The 16,428-nt window shown below is 34.5% G+C and overlaps 1 protein-coding gene across 3 annotated transcripts in view; it reads right to left on the bottom strand.

Moving 5' to 3' along the window:
• Window positions 1–314: 314 nt before the first annotated feature.
• The window catches only part of LOC133194033 (fibroblast growth factor receptor 4-like), a 31,090-nt gene continuing 14,976 nt past the window's right edge, over window positions 315–16,428 (bottom strand). For 2 of the 3 annotated variants that reach the window (XM_061329953.1, XM_061329952.1), the window contains exons 4-8: window positions 14,932–15,055; window positions 12,252–12,412; window positions 4,396–4,738; window positions 3,447–3,701; window positions 315–2,962 (exon numbers count right to left, since the gene is read on the bottom strand). In XM_061329953.1, the coding sequence (XP_061185937.1) occupies window positions 2,658–2,962; window positions 3,447–3,701; window positions 4,396–4,738; window positions 12,252–12,412; window positions 14,932–15,055 (1,188 nt within the window). In that variant the 3' untranslated portion in view covers window positions 315–2,657. The remainder of the gene's footprint in view (window positions 2,963–3,446; window positions 3,702–4,395; window positions 4,739–12,251; window positions 12,413–14,931; window positions 15,056–16,428) is intronic. The other variant, XM_061329954.1, reaches the window with a different exon arrangement.

Genomic DNA, 16,428 nt, shown 5'->3' on the forward strand with positions numbered 1-16,428 from the left:
TGTGATGTCAAATTGCTGTCAAGTTGAGCAATCTATTTGCTTGTTGCTCTCAAAAAGGCACAATATGAATTGCCAAGTATTAAATTTCATCTTCAACCAAAAACACAGAATTTTAGTATAAATTTCAAAATAAAGGCTTATTGGCATGAAGAGGTTTATCTCAGATGTCCTATAATGTTTTTGTCAGAATTCTACATGGTTAAGTCTACTATTTGATCCTTTGTTGTCGAACTTAGGATCACATAATCATATAATATATCATATAATCCAGCATTTACCAGCCTTCCACAACTAAACAGATTAGAAAACAACTATTCAGGGTACTTATAAATGGATACTTTATTGACTAAAAATGTAAACTACAAACAAAACTTAAAGGACTTAAATTGATGATCTCATTTTTGAACTATACATTGACTACAGTGTAATATATTCAACATGAATACTGAACAACAATGCCATACTATAAATTCTTTTGACCCAATACAGATTATTGAAATGAGTATATGCATGTTAATATCAATAGTTTGTAAAATATTATAAGGAAACACCGGACTTCTGAACTACTCAAACAACATCTGACCAGTACGTTTTCTTCATTTTTACATATTTCCTTTACATGTTGATATACTTACGGACAAATGACCCTCTGCTATGGGAGAGAACTCAAACAAGGAAAGAAATTATGTTTCCTTTAAAGTTTTCATCTTCAATATAATTTGTCTCAAATTTTGTGCCCCACATGGTATACCAAACTTGCATATATTGCATTTGTATTTTGTTTAAAACATTCAATTATTACAGTAAAATTGCCTTTAGTGAAAATAGGTAATTTTCCCTTAAAAATTAAAAAACCCTATTAACTTAAATGTAATTTGTATATAAAACACTATTCTTCTTATAGCCATTGAAAGTAAATTCTTTGATTCACATCTACGAGAATAATTTTTTTTTTCTCCCTAGAATACAAGTAGTATAAAATGTTCAAACAATTTTGAAATTATCATTACTGATAGTTTTAAGAAATGGCATATGCACACAATATGCCTAATAAACCATTGTAAACTTTTCAATACCTTGAACATGTTGAATGGTAAAAATGCAAGTTGGAATCTGAGATTGCTTTATGGTTTTGTGATACACATGCAGAATATACCTAGTCTGGCCTACTTTTCCCTGTAAAGATTACAAATTTAAACAATGTACTCGTAGATGTAAAAGATATCCTTCTAAAGGATCAAATCTCATCACCTCTGATGAGTATATCTACAATATATTGAGTATACTTACATGTACTATGTCAAAATGAGGCTAATATTCAGAATATTCACAAAATAATTACAAAAAGAGACATGCATCAAATAAATACATTTCAAGAGACAAACTTAATGTGATTTTTATTATAAATGGTTCCTGATTTTGTGAACTGTATGGGACTTAAGACTTAACAGGATATTATTTTAGTTTCCTTGACATCTTTTTGAATACAGGTACATCATACGTTTTTTTAATAAATAGTTACATCATACATTGACTTTGTGAGAAATTTAAGAAAAGAAATTTTTCCTATGCATTATATGAAATTCTTGGTAAAAAAATCAGTGGGGAAAAAAACCCAATAGACTAGTTCTTTTAATTGAAAGATCTTACTTCATCATGTATTAGGATCCAAAATGAATCTAAAGGATTTTGATATTCAAACAATTAAAGTATGTTTCTTTACTTAATGAAGATATCATTTGTTCTTCAAGAGGTTTAAATAATTACATTAATTGGGTGATTCTGAGAGAAGGATAATTCAAAATGGACAATAAATACACTCACTGGAGTATGAAAAAGATACTCAAATTTAAAGCATTTACCTGCATGTAAATGACACAACAGCACCATTAAAGTAACTGGTCAAATATATAAAACACATACACAGATTGTTGGTAAATGTACGATAAGTGACTTATGAATTAAAAAAAAAAAAGAAGTTTTTAACATTAGTTAATAAAATTCAAATAAAGTAGATAGGTGACTGTCCTTCCAGCAAGGGCAGAAAATATATATACAATATTAAGAATTAACATCCATACATTTTGAGGGATGCTATAAAATGTAAAGAAACAATTACTATTGTACTAACATAATTAATACAGAAATGTCTCGAGACAAGAAACTTACAATATCAAACCATATTGCACACTGACCAGAATGTACACATAACATGCACCAAGTGAAATATACAATAAAAGACAAAAATATCAACAATGAACTTTTCATAAACACATATCAATACTAAATATGACTATCATTTATGATGTGTTACATATATGTAATTACACATACACATGTCAGTTGAAAAACTGTTTCGTTGTGGCAGTGTTCATACTATATTAACATTTTTAAAGTTTCTTATTAATGTTTGTGTTCACAAAGAAACTTTCATTGCAGTTTCATAGGATGTAGTCACCAAAATGGTATTTACTTCAAGATTTAATGCTGCCCTCTCATTTCAGTGTCATCACTGTTCAGCTGTGTGAATATACCATTTCACAATTGCTATCTTGTACGTAGCAAATGGCAACCATTTAAAATGTAATTAAAAATTTTGTCATTGTCCTCAAAATGCATTGCAACATATAAAACGAGGACGAGGGCTCAATGTCTGTTCACACTGATGTGTGTTTGTACCCATTTCGGTCCTCAATACGATTACAACAGAGTGCCACCACAATCGCCACCAGCCCTACAAGGAGGACACCACCTGCCACCAGACCCACAATAATGTAAATCGTCCATGCACTCATTCCCTCTTCCTCCTCAGAATGCTGTTGTGTCCCTGCTGGGAAATCCTGAAATGTATCCCTATTAATGGGGAGTCTGTCGTTGTCAGGATTTCCAGAATTTACGAAAATATTGTCTTCCTCTGATGGTGGAGTTGTGGACGGGAAACGGAAATCTGGCACAATAACACCTAGTTGAAAAAAAGGAGGGAAAAGTTCAAGTAAATATTTGTTGTGGAGAGAGATTTACCGATAAATAAAGCATTATTATACTTGTAGTAAAATCATTTTTGTTTCAAACCAAAAAGGAAATGAGAAATACAAATTGTAATAGTGTATTACATCTTTTTTTTGACATGATTTTTTAAAAAAAATAATCCCTACATGCAGTTAAGATTTGTGCATATAGTCATCTTTCCATTATAAAATAATATTTTATGAACAAAATTGGTGAAAGTACTGTTTGAAAGGGATGGTATTTAACAGTCAGAACAGCATGATTTGAATCGAACTTCTTTAACTTCTCCTTGGGGCACTCTTGAAATTCTTGAAATCCAAGTAATCTGGCTTTCATAGATAAAACCTAGCTTACAGCCATATTTCAATGGCCACTCATTGATTCTCATTTGACTATGGAGATAATAGATCCCAGAGCAGTAGAAAGAATAGCCTCACCTTGGTTGTTGTTATAGATGTCAGGATTGTTGAAATCTGGGAAGTTGCCAATATCTCTGTTATCTTCCATTCGGTCCTCCTTGTTCGTGCGATCTAGCTCCTCCTTGCGTTTTTTTTCCCGCTGTTGCTGCTTTCGTTCTCGCTCCCTCTGGCGTTCCTTCTTTTTCTTCTTCTTGTTTTTCTTCTTCTTCTTTTTGTTCTTCTTCTTCTTTTTTTTCTTCTTCTTCTCCTTTTCCATATCATTTCCACTTCCTCCTTGTAGAAAAGATAAAACATGTCTACTCAGACACTGGTTTCCAAACATGTTAGCAAAAAAAAAAAATCAAAGTACTGAAAGTACTGATGGAAGTTGTTTTTAATGACGGATTCATTAAATTCAATTTATGTAACCTTGCCCACTTTTCAAATTATGTACAACATTAATGCTCCATAATTTGGTATGTGAGAAGCAAATGACTAAGAGTTACTCAGACACTGGTTTCTGAACACATTAGAAAAAAAAACCATTAAACACTGTCACCTAAGCTTAACTAACTTGGAAACTACTGAAAATAAAGACACTGTAGTACTATAAATTCCTTTTTATTTGCCAAAACATTATCTTCTGATCACAGAAATTTCCTTCTCAGGTATATTTGTGTTCTTAAAGATAATATACCTAAAAGTACATGTATATCATGGTATACAATGAAAAAAGGTAGATCAGACATGAAATGTATATGGGCTTATATTGCAGAAGAGTTTGATAATTTCAAGGAAGGGTAAAACCATAAAAGAAATACTTTTTTTTTAATTTTGGCAAATTAATCTGAAAATATCAGGTACACGTGTTCAAATGACATGTATTTCTGAAAGTTTGAAAAATATTTATTGAATACTTTCTTTGATATTTAATCTCCAGAAAAAGAACATAAAAGGTTTAGCATTATCAAAGTGAATAACACATTACCCTCCAGGTCCTCATCATCTGTGGTATCTGGTAGGTATGGGAATTGTATCAGAGTATTTACAGTTGTTGGTCGTGGTGTCGTTGTTGTTGTGGTAGTTGTTGGTCTTCTGGTGGTGGTGGTTGTTGTTGGAGTGGTGGTTGTGGTGGTTGTTGTTGTGGTGGTGGTGGTGGTTGGTGGTTTTGTTGTGGTGGTAGTAGTGGTTGTTGTGGTGGTCTGTCTTACTGTTAACCAGACATCAACTGACTTTATTCCAATATAATTTCCTACCATACAAGTGTATTTTCCTGCATCTTCTGGACTAGCATTTTCAATAACGATTTCTGGTCCATTGCTTGGAAGAAACTGAAAGCACACATAACAATTACAGCAAAATTGAACCCCAAAAATAGGATACATGTACAATATATAGGAAATATAGATATCATTGACAATGAGATGGTGTCCATCTCAAAGGGCCCCACTTTTAGTAAGGGACATTATAGGGGTGCAACGATACACTAACCTCACCATACGATACGTGTCACGGTATTCAGTTCACGATACGATATGTATCACAATACATGACAAGGTTAAAAAGTCTTTCAAGTTTGTCGTCATATCTTTTTAAAACTTGACAGGGATATATAAAATGTTCATATTTTTTAATAATAATTAAGGTACTCTGATCCTCAGCCAGGAAGGATAACTCTTCAATTTATAATTTAATTCAAAAAGTCTCAAAATGAAGCTTGAAAATCAAATCTTTTCATGCAACAATTTTCATTTTATACCTCTCAATGTGCTTCAAGGTTCTTCGAAGTTCTCAGAAAGGTCTTATAAAATGTCGAAATTTTTACCCCATAAAAGTATTTTAAAATTACATACTTAAAGAAATTGAGGTTCATTTTAGTCTAACCATAGATACCAATGTTTATTTACATGATATGAAATTAGAAGTGATTTATGGTGTTTTGCAATGATAGGAAAATCTTAATACACTATGCATTGTAAAATGATCAAAGTAAATAGAAGAAATTAAAGTACCTTATATGTATGAACATTGTGCAATTTCTTCAAAAGCCTGGATACCTATGATTTTTATTTCTAAAATGTGTTTGTTGATCAAATTTAAATTGGAAAATGCATAGTAGGTGTTTTTATTCGCATTTCGTGAAAATTTATTTGAGATTTACTAATTTTCCCTATATAATATGATAAACTTTAAAGATTAAATTTGAAGAATTATCGTGGGTAAAAACACGTTACTTTGAGAATTCAGAGACGTTTTTGTGAGCATTTTCAATTACTCAATGCCTGATTTTCAGAACCTGAGGATCGGAGTACCTTAAAATAACATTTTGTTAACTTAAATTGGATTGTTAGGTAGATCTTTTGAGTTGTGACAACATTCTAAACCAATGATGAACATTTACAGGGAACTACGGGGACCTTTCCTAATAACCTCTCTTTTAAAATGGAATGAAAAAGGAAGACATTCATTCTTTTATTCCTTTTATTTACGTAAAAAACCAGTTGTCATATTTCTCGTGTTAATATGTTTTAGTCAACAAAACAGCGAATTTTCATCGAAATACACCCGTGATGGAATATCATGTATAGTATTACCAAAGAATACGTTAAGATCTAAAGGGTTTATCATTTGTCTTAACATCCATAACCTATAATCACATTAAGTCCTTCTCTGTGTTAAATATGAGGTCTGTACGATGCTGGAGATAAGTTTAACTGCCGTAAATGCGTTATTGGCGACCTCACGTTTTGCGCGGAAGCCATTTTGAAATAGTAAAGAAAGAGATAAAACGGACAAAATGGATAATTCTGGACCGATTGAACCGAACCGCGATATCAGTTTAGCATATCGTGAATTGAACCGTGGAAAAATATACCGCGATATACCGTCAAACGGTTTATTGTTGCACCCTTAGGACATTACATGTAGGTTGGTTGGTTGGTTGTTTCACCCCCCCCCCCCCCCCCCACACCCACCCCCTCAACAATTTTTTAGATGGAACTCTTTGGTTGGAGTATGATCCAGATTGGACAATTGGACAAAGGGGAGAGAAAATATGCTCAAAATAAGGATTTTAAACAGAGTTATGCTTTGACCTTGACCTCAGACTTACAGTGGCTGCAACGTTATTGTTGACAACTTACACAAACGATCACGTTACACGAACGATTCCGCACGATTAACGCACGATAAAATCTGTTGCACGAACGATCCTTCACGCACACGATTCTACACGTTACACGATCTTACACGATTGCTAACGCAAACGCACGATTCTTCACGCAAAATAGTTCAAATTCTTTAGGAATGGATATTTTCAAAACGAAAGAAGGCTTTATACTTATTTTAGATTTCAAATAATTATTGATATCTTGAAAAATGAAAAAAAGAAAAAAAAAAAGAAATGGATTTTTCTGGAACTAAATACATGTAAGACTTATTAATTATTTTAGATTACAAATAATTATTTACGTAATTCTCCGACTTGAGAAAACTGATTTTTCCCCTTCTATCAGAAGATGTACATGAAGATGGACCGTGAGTTTTGATTGAATTGGATTTCATACTATGCGGAAAGGGATAAGTTTGAAAAAAACTAGAAATATGTCCATAGGACATGAATGCCCCGCCAAGGGTATATTAGTAATGCAAGATTTTAACACAAATTGAGAAAAGTGAGGTCAAGGTCAAAGGAAAGGTCTAGGTGAAAAAATATTGATGCAGTTGAATAGCTTACATCAGTATGTATCAGCATATGAAGTTTGACACTAATTTAAGAAAAGTGAGGTCAAGTTCAAAGGAAAGGTCAAGGTAAAAAAATGTTGATGCAGTTGAAAAGGTTACATCAGTATGTATTAGCATATGAAGTTTGATAAAAATATTGTGAATGGTTTCTTTAAAACTGAGCTAAACACTAATTTAAGAAAAGTGAGGTCAAGGTCAAAAGAAAGGTCAAGGTCAAAAAATATTGATGCAGTTGAATAGTTCTCATCAGTATGTATCAGCATATGAGGTTTGACACTGATTTAAGAAAAGTGAGGTCAAGGTCAAAGGAAAGGTCAAAGTCAAAAAATGTTGTTGCAGTTGAATAGCTCTCATCAGTATGTATCAGCATATGAAGTTTGATAACACTATCTTGAATGGTATCTTTAAAACTGAGCTAAAACTTATTTCAGAAAAGTGAGGTCAAGGTCAAAGGAAAGGTCAAGGTCAAAAATATTGATGCAGTTGAATAGCTCTCATCATTATGTATCAGCATATGAAGTTTGTTAAAAATATCTTGAATGCTTTCATTAAAACTGGGCTAAACACTAATTTAAGACAAGAGGCCCAAGGGCCTTAACGGTCACCTGAGTATGATACAACAATTTCAAAGATGCATAGAGTATAAAATGAACTGAAAGGTGAAGCTTTGTTGCCCAAAAGCAAGAAAAATAGGGTGATCATGATCAACAAAATAATTGGTCTTAATATTCATTAACAGTTCATAAATTAGGTTCTAATCTATTCCCCATTTATCACTATCACTATACAGTATATTAACAAATTATCAATGCTTCTGTACTATTTTAATCCTTTGTTGAAATCTCTTACATTGGCATCTCTTGGTCTTTGATGAATATTTAATAAGACAAGTTATTTTTGTCTCATTTTTATTTATCTACTACTTACAAGTCTATCTGATCATTAAAACTATGAAAGTACTTTTTGTATTAATACAATAAAAGTTTTTGCATAATTCTCTTGTTCTATTTACCTTTCAAGTACATTATTTACAGTGATAAATTATCAAAAGTAAATGGCAAAGGGGAATAACTCCTCTCAGTAGAATACAAACTAATAAAGCCCTGGCCAGGACCAGAACACTTGACCAAATGGTCCAGATGTTCAAAAATCTGGTAAAAATTCCCTTCCTTATAAAAACTTTTACTCTGTTTGCCTCAGATATGCCCAGGTGCGGAGAAGATTTTTAAATAAATAATGCATTTTTACTACAGATTCCACTATATTATCAATAGAGCCCCCCCCCCCCCCAATCCCCCACCCCCAAAACACCAGAGCTTCTGACCCTGGGACCATATGTTTGCTCATCATCACTTTGTTTATCTGCTTAACACTAAGGAGCAAACAGGATTATTTAATAGAATTAATGCATTTTCACTAAATTATCAAGAGCTCCACCCTCACACCAGCACATCTGACCCAGGGGTCATGAAATTCACTACTCTGGAAGAAGCACACTTGCTCATCATAACTATACACTTAGCTTCTTTGCTTTTTTAACCAGAAGAAGAAAAGAATATTTTCAAAGAAATTTTGCTTTTTCACTTTATAATCAATAGAAGCCCCCCCCCCCCCCCCCCCCCCCCCCCACCAGAACCCTTTAAACCTGGGGTCATAAAATTCACAATTTTGGAAGAGGCATCCTTGTGTATCATAACAATGTACTTTAGTCTGTTTAAGCAATACCCAGGGGCAGAGAAGAAGATTTTCAAAGAAATAATTCACCTTCACTATAGGATCTATATAGCCCCGCCCTAACACCAGAACTCCTGTCCCCGGGGCCATGAATTTCACAATTTTGGAAGAGGCATCCTTGCTCATCATAACTATGTACTTAGTTACTGAATTTAATACCCAGGAGCAGAGAAGAAGATTTTCAAAGGATTAATGCATTTTCACTATATGATCAATAGAGTCCCGCCCTAACACCAGAACCCCTGACCCACGGGCCATGAAATTCACAATTTTGAAAGAGGCACTCTTGCTAATCCTAACTATGTAATTAGTTAGTTTATTTAATATCCAGGAGCAGAGAAGAAGATTTTCAATGAATTAATGCATTTTCACTATATAATCAATAGAGCCCCACCCTAACACCAGAACCCCTGCCCCTGGGGCCATGAATTTCACAATTTTGAAAGAGGTACTCTTACTCATCATTACTATATACTTAGTTAGTTTATTTAATACCCAGGAGCAGAGAAGAAGATTTCCAAAGAACTAATGCATTTTCACTATATAATCAATAGAGCCCCGCCCTAACACCAGAACCCCTGCCCCTGGGGCCATGAATTTCACAATTTTGGAAGAGTCACTCTTACTCATCATAACTATATACTTAGTTAGTTTATTTAATACCCAGGAGCAGAGAAGAAGATTTTCAAAGAAATAATGCACTTTCACTATGTGATCTATATAGCCCCGCCCTAGCACCAGAACCCCTGACCCTGGGGCCATGAATTTCACAATTTTGGTAGAGGACTCAATGCTTATTACAATGATGCCAACAGTTTGACTGCTTGATGTCCAGGAGTAAAGAAGAAGATTTTTAAAGATTGCATTAATTTTGGTGGTTTTAGCCCCACCCCTCAGGCCCCAGAGGGGCAGGGACCATGAAATTCACAATTTTTGTTCCCCTTCACCCATAGATGCTATATGCCAAATTTAGTTGAAATTGGTTGAGCGGTTTCAGAGAAGAAGCTAAACATGTTCAAATGTTAACGCACATCGCACGACGCACGTCGCACGCCGACGGACAAAAACGGATAGCAATAGGTCACCTGAGTGACTCAGGTGACCTAAAAAGTGAGGTCAAGGTCAAAAGAAAGGTCAAGGTCAAAAAACGTTGATGCAGTTGAATAGCTTACATCAGTATGTATCAACAAATGAAGTTTGATTACATTATCTTGAATGGTATCTTTAAAACTGAGCTAAACACTAATTTAAGAAAAGTGAGGTCAAGGTCAAAAGAAACGTCAAGGTCAAAAAATGTTGATGCAGTTGAATAGCTTACATCAGTATGCATCAACATATGAAGTTTGATTACACTACCTTGAATGGTATCTTTAAAACTGAGCTAAACACTAATTTAAGAAAAGTGAGGTCAAGGTCAAAGGAAAGGTCAAGGTCAAAAAATGTTGATGCAGTTGCATAGCTCTCATCAATATCTATCAGCATATGAAGTTTGATAAAAATATCTTGAATGGTATCTTTGAAACTGAGCTTTGAACAGAGCTAAACGCAAAGTGTGACGGAAGGACAGACGGAAGGACGGAAGGACAGAAGGACGGAAGGACGGAAGACGGACATGACAAACACTATATGCCCCGGCCATATTCATGGCGGGGCATAAAAATGGCATGAAAATGAATTATAAGTTATGTCCATGTTTCCATTTCTGAATCTCTAAAATAACAATTATTTTACAAATCATTTATTTGCAGAAATTAAAAAAATAATTAAAGTAAGCTCCAAAGATAAACACTGATAAACGAAACCCCGACAATCATGTCGTGTACATGTACATTTGCCAATTAAATATTTATGTAAGCATTGAGAATTGTTTATTTATTTATTTGTAAAACTATCTATTTTTGATCTTTTGATTTTAAAAATATCTTGACCATAATTAGCAGTAAACATAATTAACATCAGAGAAAAAATCCTTACACATCTAAGTAAGGTTTATCACAAAAAATCAAGCTATTTGACGAGAACACAATATTGTACGACCTAATATATTGCTTAGTTCCAAGCGATAATTAGCTCATTCTGCTTTTAATTATGTAAATCGCGCTTCATTTGTTTTATTTGGATTAAAAAAAACAAACAAGCGAAATGCTTGTATAACAAATAACATTCCGATAAAAACTTACAAAACGAAATTTACACGTTTCTTAACGCACGATCACGCACGATTAAAACCGCAAACGATTGAGTCTGATACACGCACGATCTCGCACGTTACACGAACGATCACGCACGTTACACGAACGATTCTACACGATTGGTTTGTCAACAATAACGTTGCAGCCACTGTACACCTTTACCCATAAACTAGTTGGGTGAAGCAAGATCTAGATTGAGCCAAAGAAAGAGAAAACATAACATTCTCCAGACAAGGATTTTAGACATTGTCGCAAACCACGGCCAAAATGTAAGATCCACTCCCATCTGGCCATGGTTGAATGAGAAGAGAATATTTTGCAGCTCATTTAAATATTGACCAATGCAAGTAAAGCATAGTCGGATGATGAACTTTGATGCGACCTTTCAATACCCAATCACAGTTAATACAAAACATTTCTTGTATACTGCTAATGTCAGTTGTTGATTTCAATTGCGATGGAAACAAATATTGTCATTGGCTGAACATGATGTCACAACATAGAGGCATAAATATTCAAGATTACGACAATTTTTGTGATCAAGCAGCCACGGGTAGGAGAGAGCTACGTATGCGGACTCCGGACCTTGGCTTGAGATGATATTTTTTTACTTTGACCTTTAATCCAGGAATTTGTTCAAAGTCACTGCACACACTTTACTCTTGAGCACTCTATAGGTAAAGTTTGATTTTTTTTTTTAACCCTGACCTTTGATCTTCAAATTAATTCAAGGTCACTGGACACCCTTTATCCACAGACACTCTCTGATTCATGTTTCAGCCTGATTGGGCGAGGAGAGAGAAAATATATTCCTGAAAAGTGATTTTGGACAGACAGAGACACTGATCAGGTGCTTGCTGAGCGGAGCCACTAAGAAAATATTTAAAACACAGTAAAGTCAAGCAGTGAATAACCAATAGAAGGTAAAGTCAACTTTGACAGTCACAGGACTGATCATAATCATAAAAGATCTTGTACAGGACAGCTCTAAACAAGCATAAATGTATATAAAAGCTAATGAATGTTCAACAAGTACCAAGATTAATATTTTCTATAATACTCATGGCCATGATCTGCAATTTATATGTCACACACCAGTAAAAATTCTGTGTGTTATCATAATTATTTTCATTTCACTGCATTGTGAGGTTGGAATGGTTTAGTAGACACATACATCTTTATTGGATCCACCTGAATCACCAACTTCAGTGTCCCGCTTTATCCACTGAGTGGTGGCATCTGGGTCATTCAAGGCACGGCACCGGAACACCACCCTCTCTCCCTCCATTACTGTGGCATTTCGTGGCTCCTCCAACTCTAGTGGCCACGAGGTTCCTGAATGTTAAATCAATATACAGTAAAACATGCTTATAGCGAACACGCATATAAAGAATTAATGCTTATAGTGAAGTGATTTTCAATCCCTGTGGTTTTAAAAAGTATTGTGAACTTAACTGACATAACCAATTACGTTGATAAAGAAGCAAAATTGTTCGTCCCAGGCACTTCACTATGAGTGTGTTTTGCTCTAGTACTGAGCTATTAAAAATTAGATAAATACCACAGTATTTTTTTTTTGCCTTGTTTCTCAAGAGATTAAGAATAGGTCCATTCCCTGAAAGTAAAGGAGCTGACGGAGGCCCCTAAGGGGACAAGGCCCATTGCTTTTAAGGAATGAAAAGGTACACTGAAGGAGGATATTAACCTACAAATTTGGTACACCTATTTTAACAATAAATCTAAATAATTTGCATTTAAGAATTCAAATACTGGGCATATCATGATATACTTCAAAATAGTTTTTGAATTTAAAACTGCAAAAATGGGGTCATGGAGCACATCAAAATTTAGTCATTTGCAAACAATACACTAATTAATGTCTCCAATCAAATCACTATAATCGTCATTAAAAAGGTATAATAGTTGACGTTGCAGGATGTCACATAACACAAGTCAAGATAAAACAAGAGGCCCATGGGCCACATCGTTCACCTGAGTAACTTTGGCCATGCTGTTCTTTACCAGATTTCCCCCCTTGTAATACCTATTGTGGCCCTGCCCTAACCTGGGGGTCATGATTTGAACAATTTAGAATCTACACTACCCCAGGATGCTTCCACATAAGTTTCAGCTTTTCTGGTCCAGTGATTCCTGAGAAGAAGATTTTTAAAGACTTTTCCTATATATTTCAATGTAAAACTTGGATTCCCTATTGTGGCCCCGCCCTACCCCGGGGGTCCTGATTTGAACAATTTAGAATCTACTCTACCCCAGGATGCTTCCACATAAGTTTCAGCTTTTCTGGTCCAGTGGTTCTTGAGAAGAAGATTTTTAAAGATTTTTCTTATATATTTCAAAGTAAAACTTGGATTCCCTATTGTGGTCCCGCCCTATCCTGGGGGTCCTGATTTGAACAATTTAGAATCTACACTATCCCAGGATGCATCCACATAAGTTTTAGTTTTTTTGGCCCAGTGGTTCTTGAGAAGAAGATTTTTTAATGACCCCACCCTATTTTTGTCTTTTCTTGATTATCTCCCCTTATAAAGGGACTTGGCCCTTTATGTTAACAATTTAAATGTCCCTTCACCCAAGAATACTTTGTACCAATGGTTCTTGAGAAGAAGTTGAAAATGTGAAAAGTTTACAGACGGATGGACGGACAGACGGATGGACGACGGACAACGGATGATCAGAAAAGCTCACTTGAGCTTTCAGCTCAGGTGAGCTAAAAAAAACCTACAAAACAAACTCTAAAATGCTAGAGGAAGAAAGAAATAAGTCAAAAGTGAAACATGCATTTTTATATGATGCAGACAATTTTTGAGTGGTAGATATACAGCACTGGACGACGAATGTCTGCGAGGAAACAGATTATGTCAAGAGTTAGTAAGGTCAAGGACAGTGTTTGGTGCTTCACTGTTGCAAAACATGTGAAAGCAGAGTTACGCAGTAAAAAAAAATTGAAAACACTAACGAACAAACTAAATCTACCTGAACAATTGTTTTCAACCCAGTTTCAAGTGGTACATAAACTTTTTTAGTGAGTGGGTAAGGTACCACCGTGAAAAGTGGCAGGTGAGCCTTCAGGCCTGGTTTTTATTTCCCTCTCTAGATCTATCGGGATATATTCTCCAATAATACCTCCAATGCTGGAATTATTTCTCTAATATTTCAATGTCTTTTTCATGATAATATTTTGATTTGTTATACCCCTACTAAACAGTCCCTTTATAATTTCTTACTGTAAAACAGTCCAACAGTTCAACTGTTTTCCCTAACTGTCGGTCCAGGAACTGTTAAAATAGACTGTTAAAAAAGACTGTTGCCTGCTGATGTCAAATGGCGCTAAATTGAGTTATCTTTTCCTCATTCGGCAAACTCTGGCTGATTCGGGTAACGGTGAGTTAAATGTAATCAGCCATGGAGTGCAGAGTAGTTTAAACCTGTTGTTAAGATAAACAGAAATGGCTGATCTTTGTTTTGCTGCGGCGAACGAGGATGAAATTCAGGCGATACTTGAAAGTAGGGACAGTAAAAATATGAAAAATGTTTATTAATAAAATACACGTAAAGTCTCTCTCTCTCCCAAAACAGTTTTATTTTCTGTTAAATTTATGAATTCGATTGAGTAGGAGTATATCAAAACAGTTGTTGACAGGAATCTCGGGAAACAGTCAATCTGTTGGACCAGAGTGAGAGCTGTTGCCTGTGGCCTACGGCCTTGGGCAACAGCCTGCACTTCGGTCCAACAGATGGACTGTTTCCGTCTACCCCAGTCAACAACTGTATATTGTTGTCTGCACTGGAAAATTTTAAATTAGTACCTTATACAAATACATGTATTAACTTACGTATAACATCGACAATGAAGGTGAATTCTATGCTGCCCTCGGAATTTTGGACCACACATTTGTACTTCCCACTGTCTGATGTCTGTACATCATTAAGACTCAGGGCAAAGTGTCTGGCCTTTGTCTGCAATGATATTGAACAAAACAGTAAGCACAGTAATCTATACAGTACAGTGTATAACAGATATTAAAAAAAATGAAAACACAATGCTAAGATTAAAAATTTATATGCTACTGCATGTCATTTTATGTAATAATGCAAGTAAAAAATAAATCAACAAACCAAGGAATCTTTATTTTTATAAAATTGTAAACTAAGGATCTCCCTGTCAAGTAAAATATCCAAGTTGGCAAGAGAACCTTACTAAATACCAAACAACTGAAATTACTGAATAGAACCATGCATACACGAAACCAAAAATGAAATCTTTCTAAATTATTTCAATTTTTTCTTATTTAATTTTACAATGAGTAATACAATGAAAAATGTGCTTAATGAAAACTTAAATATTCTTAGTTCACTTACTCAAGCTTGAGGAAATGGTCTTCAAACACTTTAATAGCATGAAGATTGCACCGCAAATCTTATCAACATGATCAAAGAAATTTGTTCTAGAAGTTGTATGAAAATGAACTGTTACATAACCTCATACTGCACATGGTGTGTGCATATATGAAAATTATAATTTAACGTAATCTTATGTAGATCAATTTTTGAGCATTATATGTTGCTGGTGCACTCAGAATTCATCATATGGAGTTTAATGTAACATTTCATCAATATACCCACATAAAACTTCATTTTTAAAACCAATCTTTTAAACTGTGCAGTGCATATGTCTAATATCTTCCACTTGCACTACTAGTCCAGGTGATAACTTAGCAATGCTTAAGAACAATGAACATTTTGAATGCAAAACACTAACACCTCCCCAGCAGTCATTTAATCAATGCCAAGAGATGAGCTCTCTCATCTTAGCCTTCAAAGACTCTAAGTCTTGGATCTGTTGGGCAATATAAATAAAAGGAATTACTGAGTCATGAGATGTTTATTTCACAAGAGGAAAAAAGCTGAGGAAATTAGAAGGGTGGTAATATTAAAGACTCCAGGAATTTTCAGCTGAACACCCCTCTTGCAAGATGCAATGCAGTTTACAAAGTGAGTTAAACAGTTTGGTATTTGTCATCAAATATTCTGAATTACACAGCACAGTGTTTGTCATAACTGTTACTAGTTCAAGATGCTGATGGACGATGTTGAAACATGCATGTTACAGATTTCTCTTTCATTATATACATATAACCTCTCAAAATGTGAATTTATGCCTTCAGCATATTCAGATAACCATGTCAGCAATAATTTTGCATTTTCCACAAATTTTCAGCTCACTATAAACCTTATATAATTTTGTTTGAAACTAGAATTGCAACACATCACTCAAGATCATCACCTTACAATTTCATTTCTAGGGCACACTTGATTACATTTTAAGAAGA

This window comes from Saccostrea echinata, unplaced genomic scaffold (genome assembly GCF_033153115.1).
Source record: "Saccostrea echinata isolate AGI-Se365-2 ecotype Australia unplaced genomic scaffold, CSIRO_AGI_Sech_v1 ptg000028l, whole genome shotgun sequence".
Classification (NCBI taxonomy): Eukaryota; Metazoa; Mollusca; class Bivalvia; order Ostreida; family Ostreidae; genus Saccostrea; species Saccostrea echinata.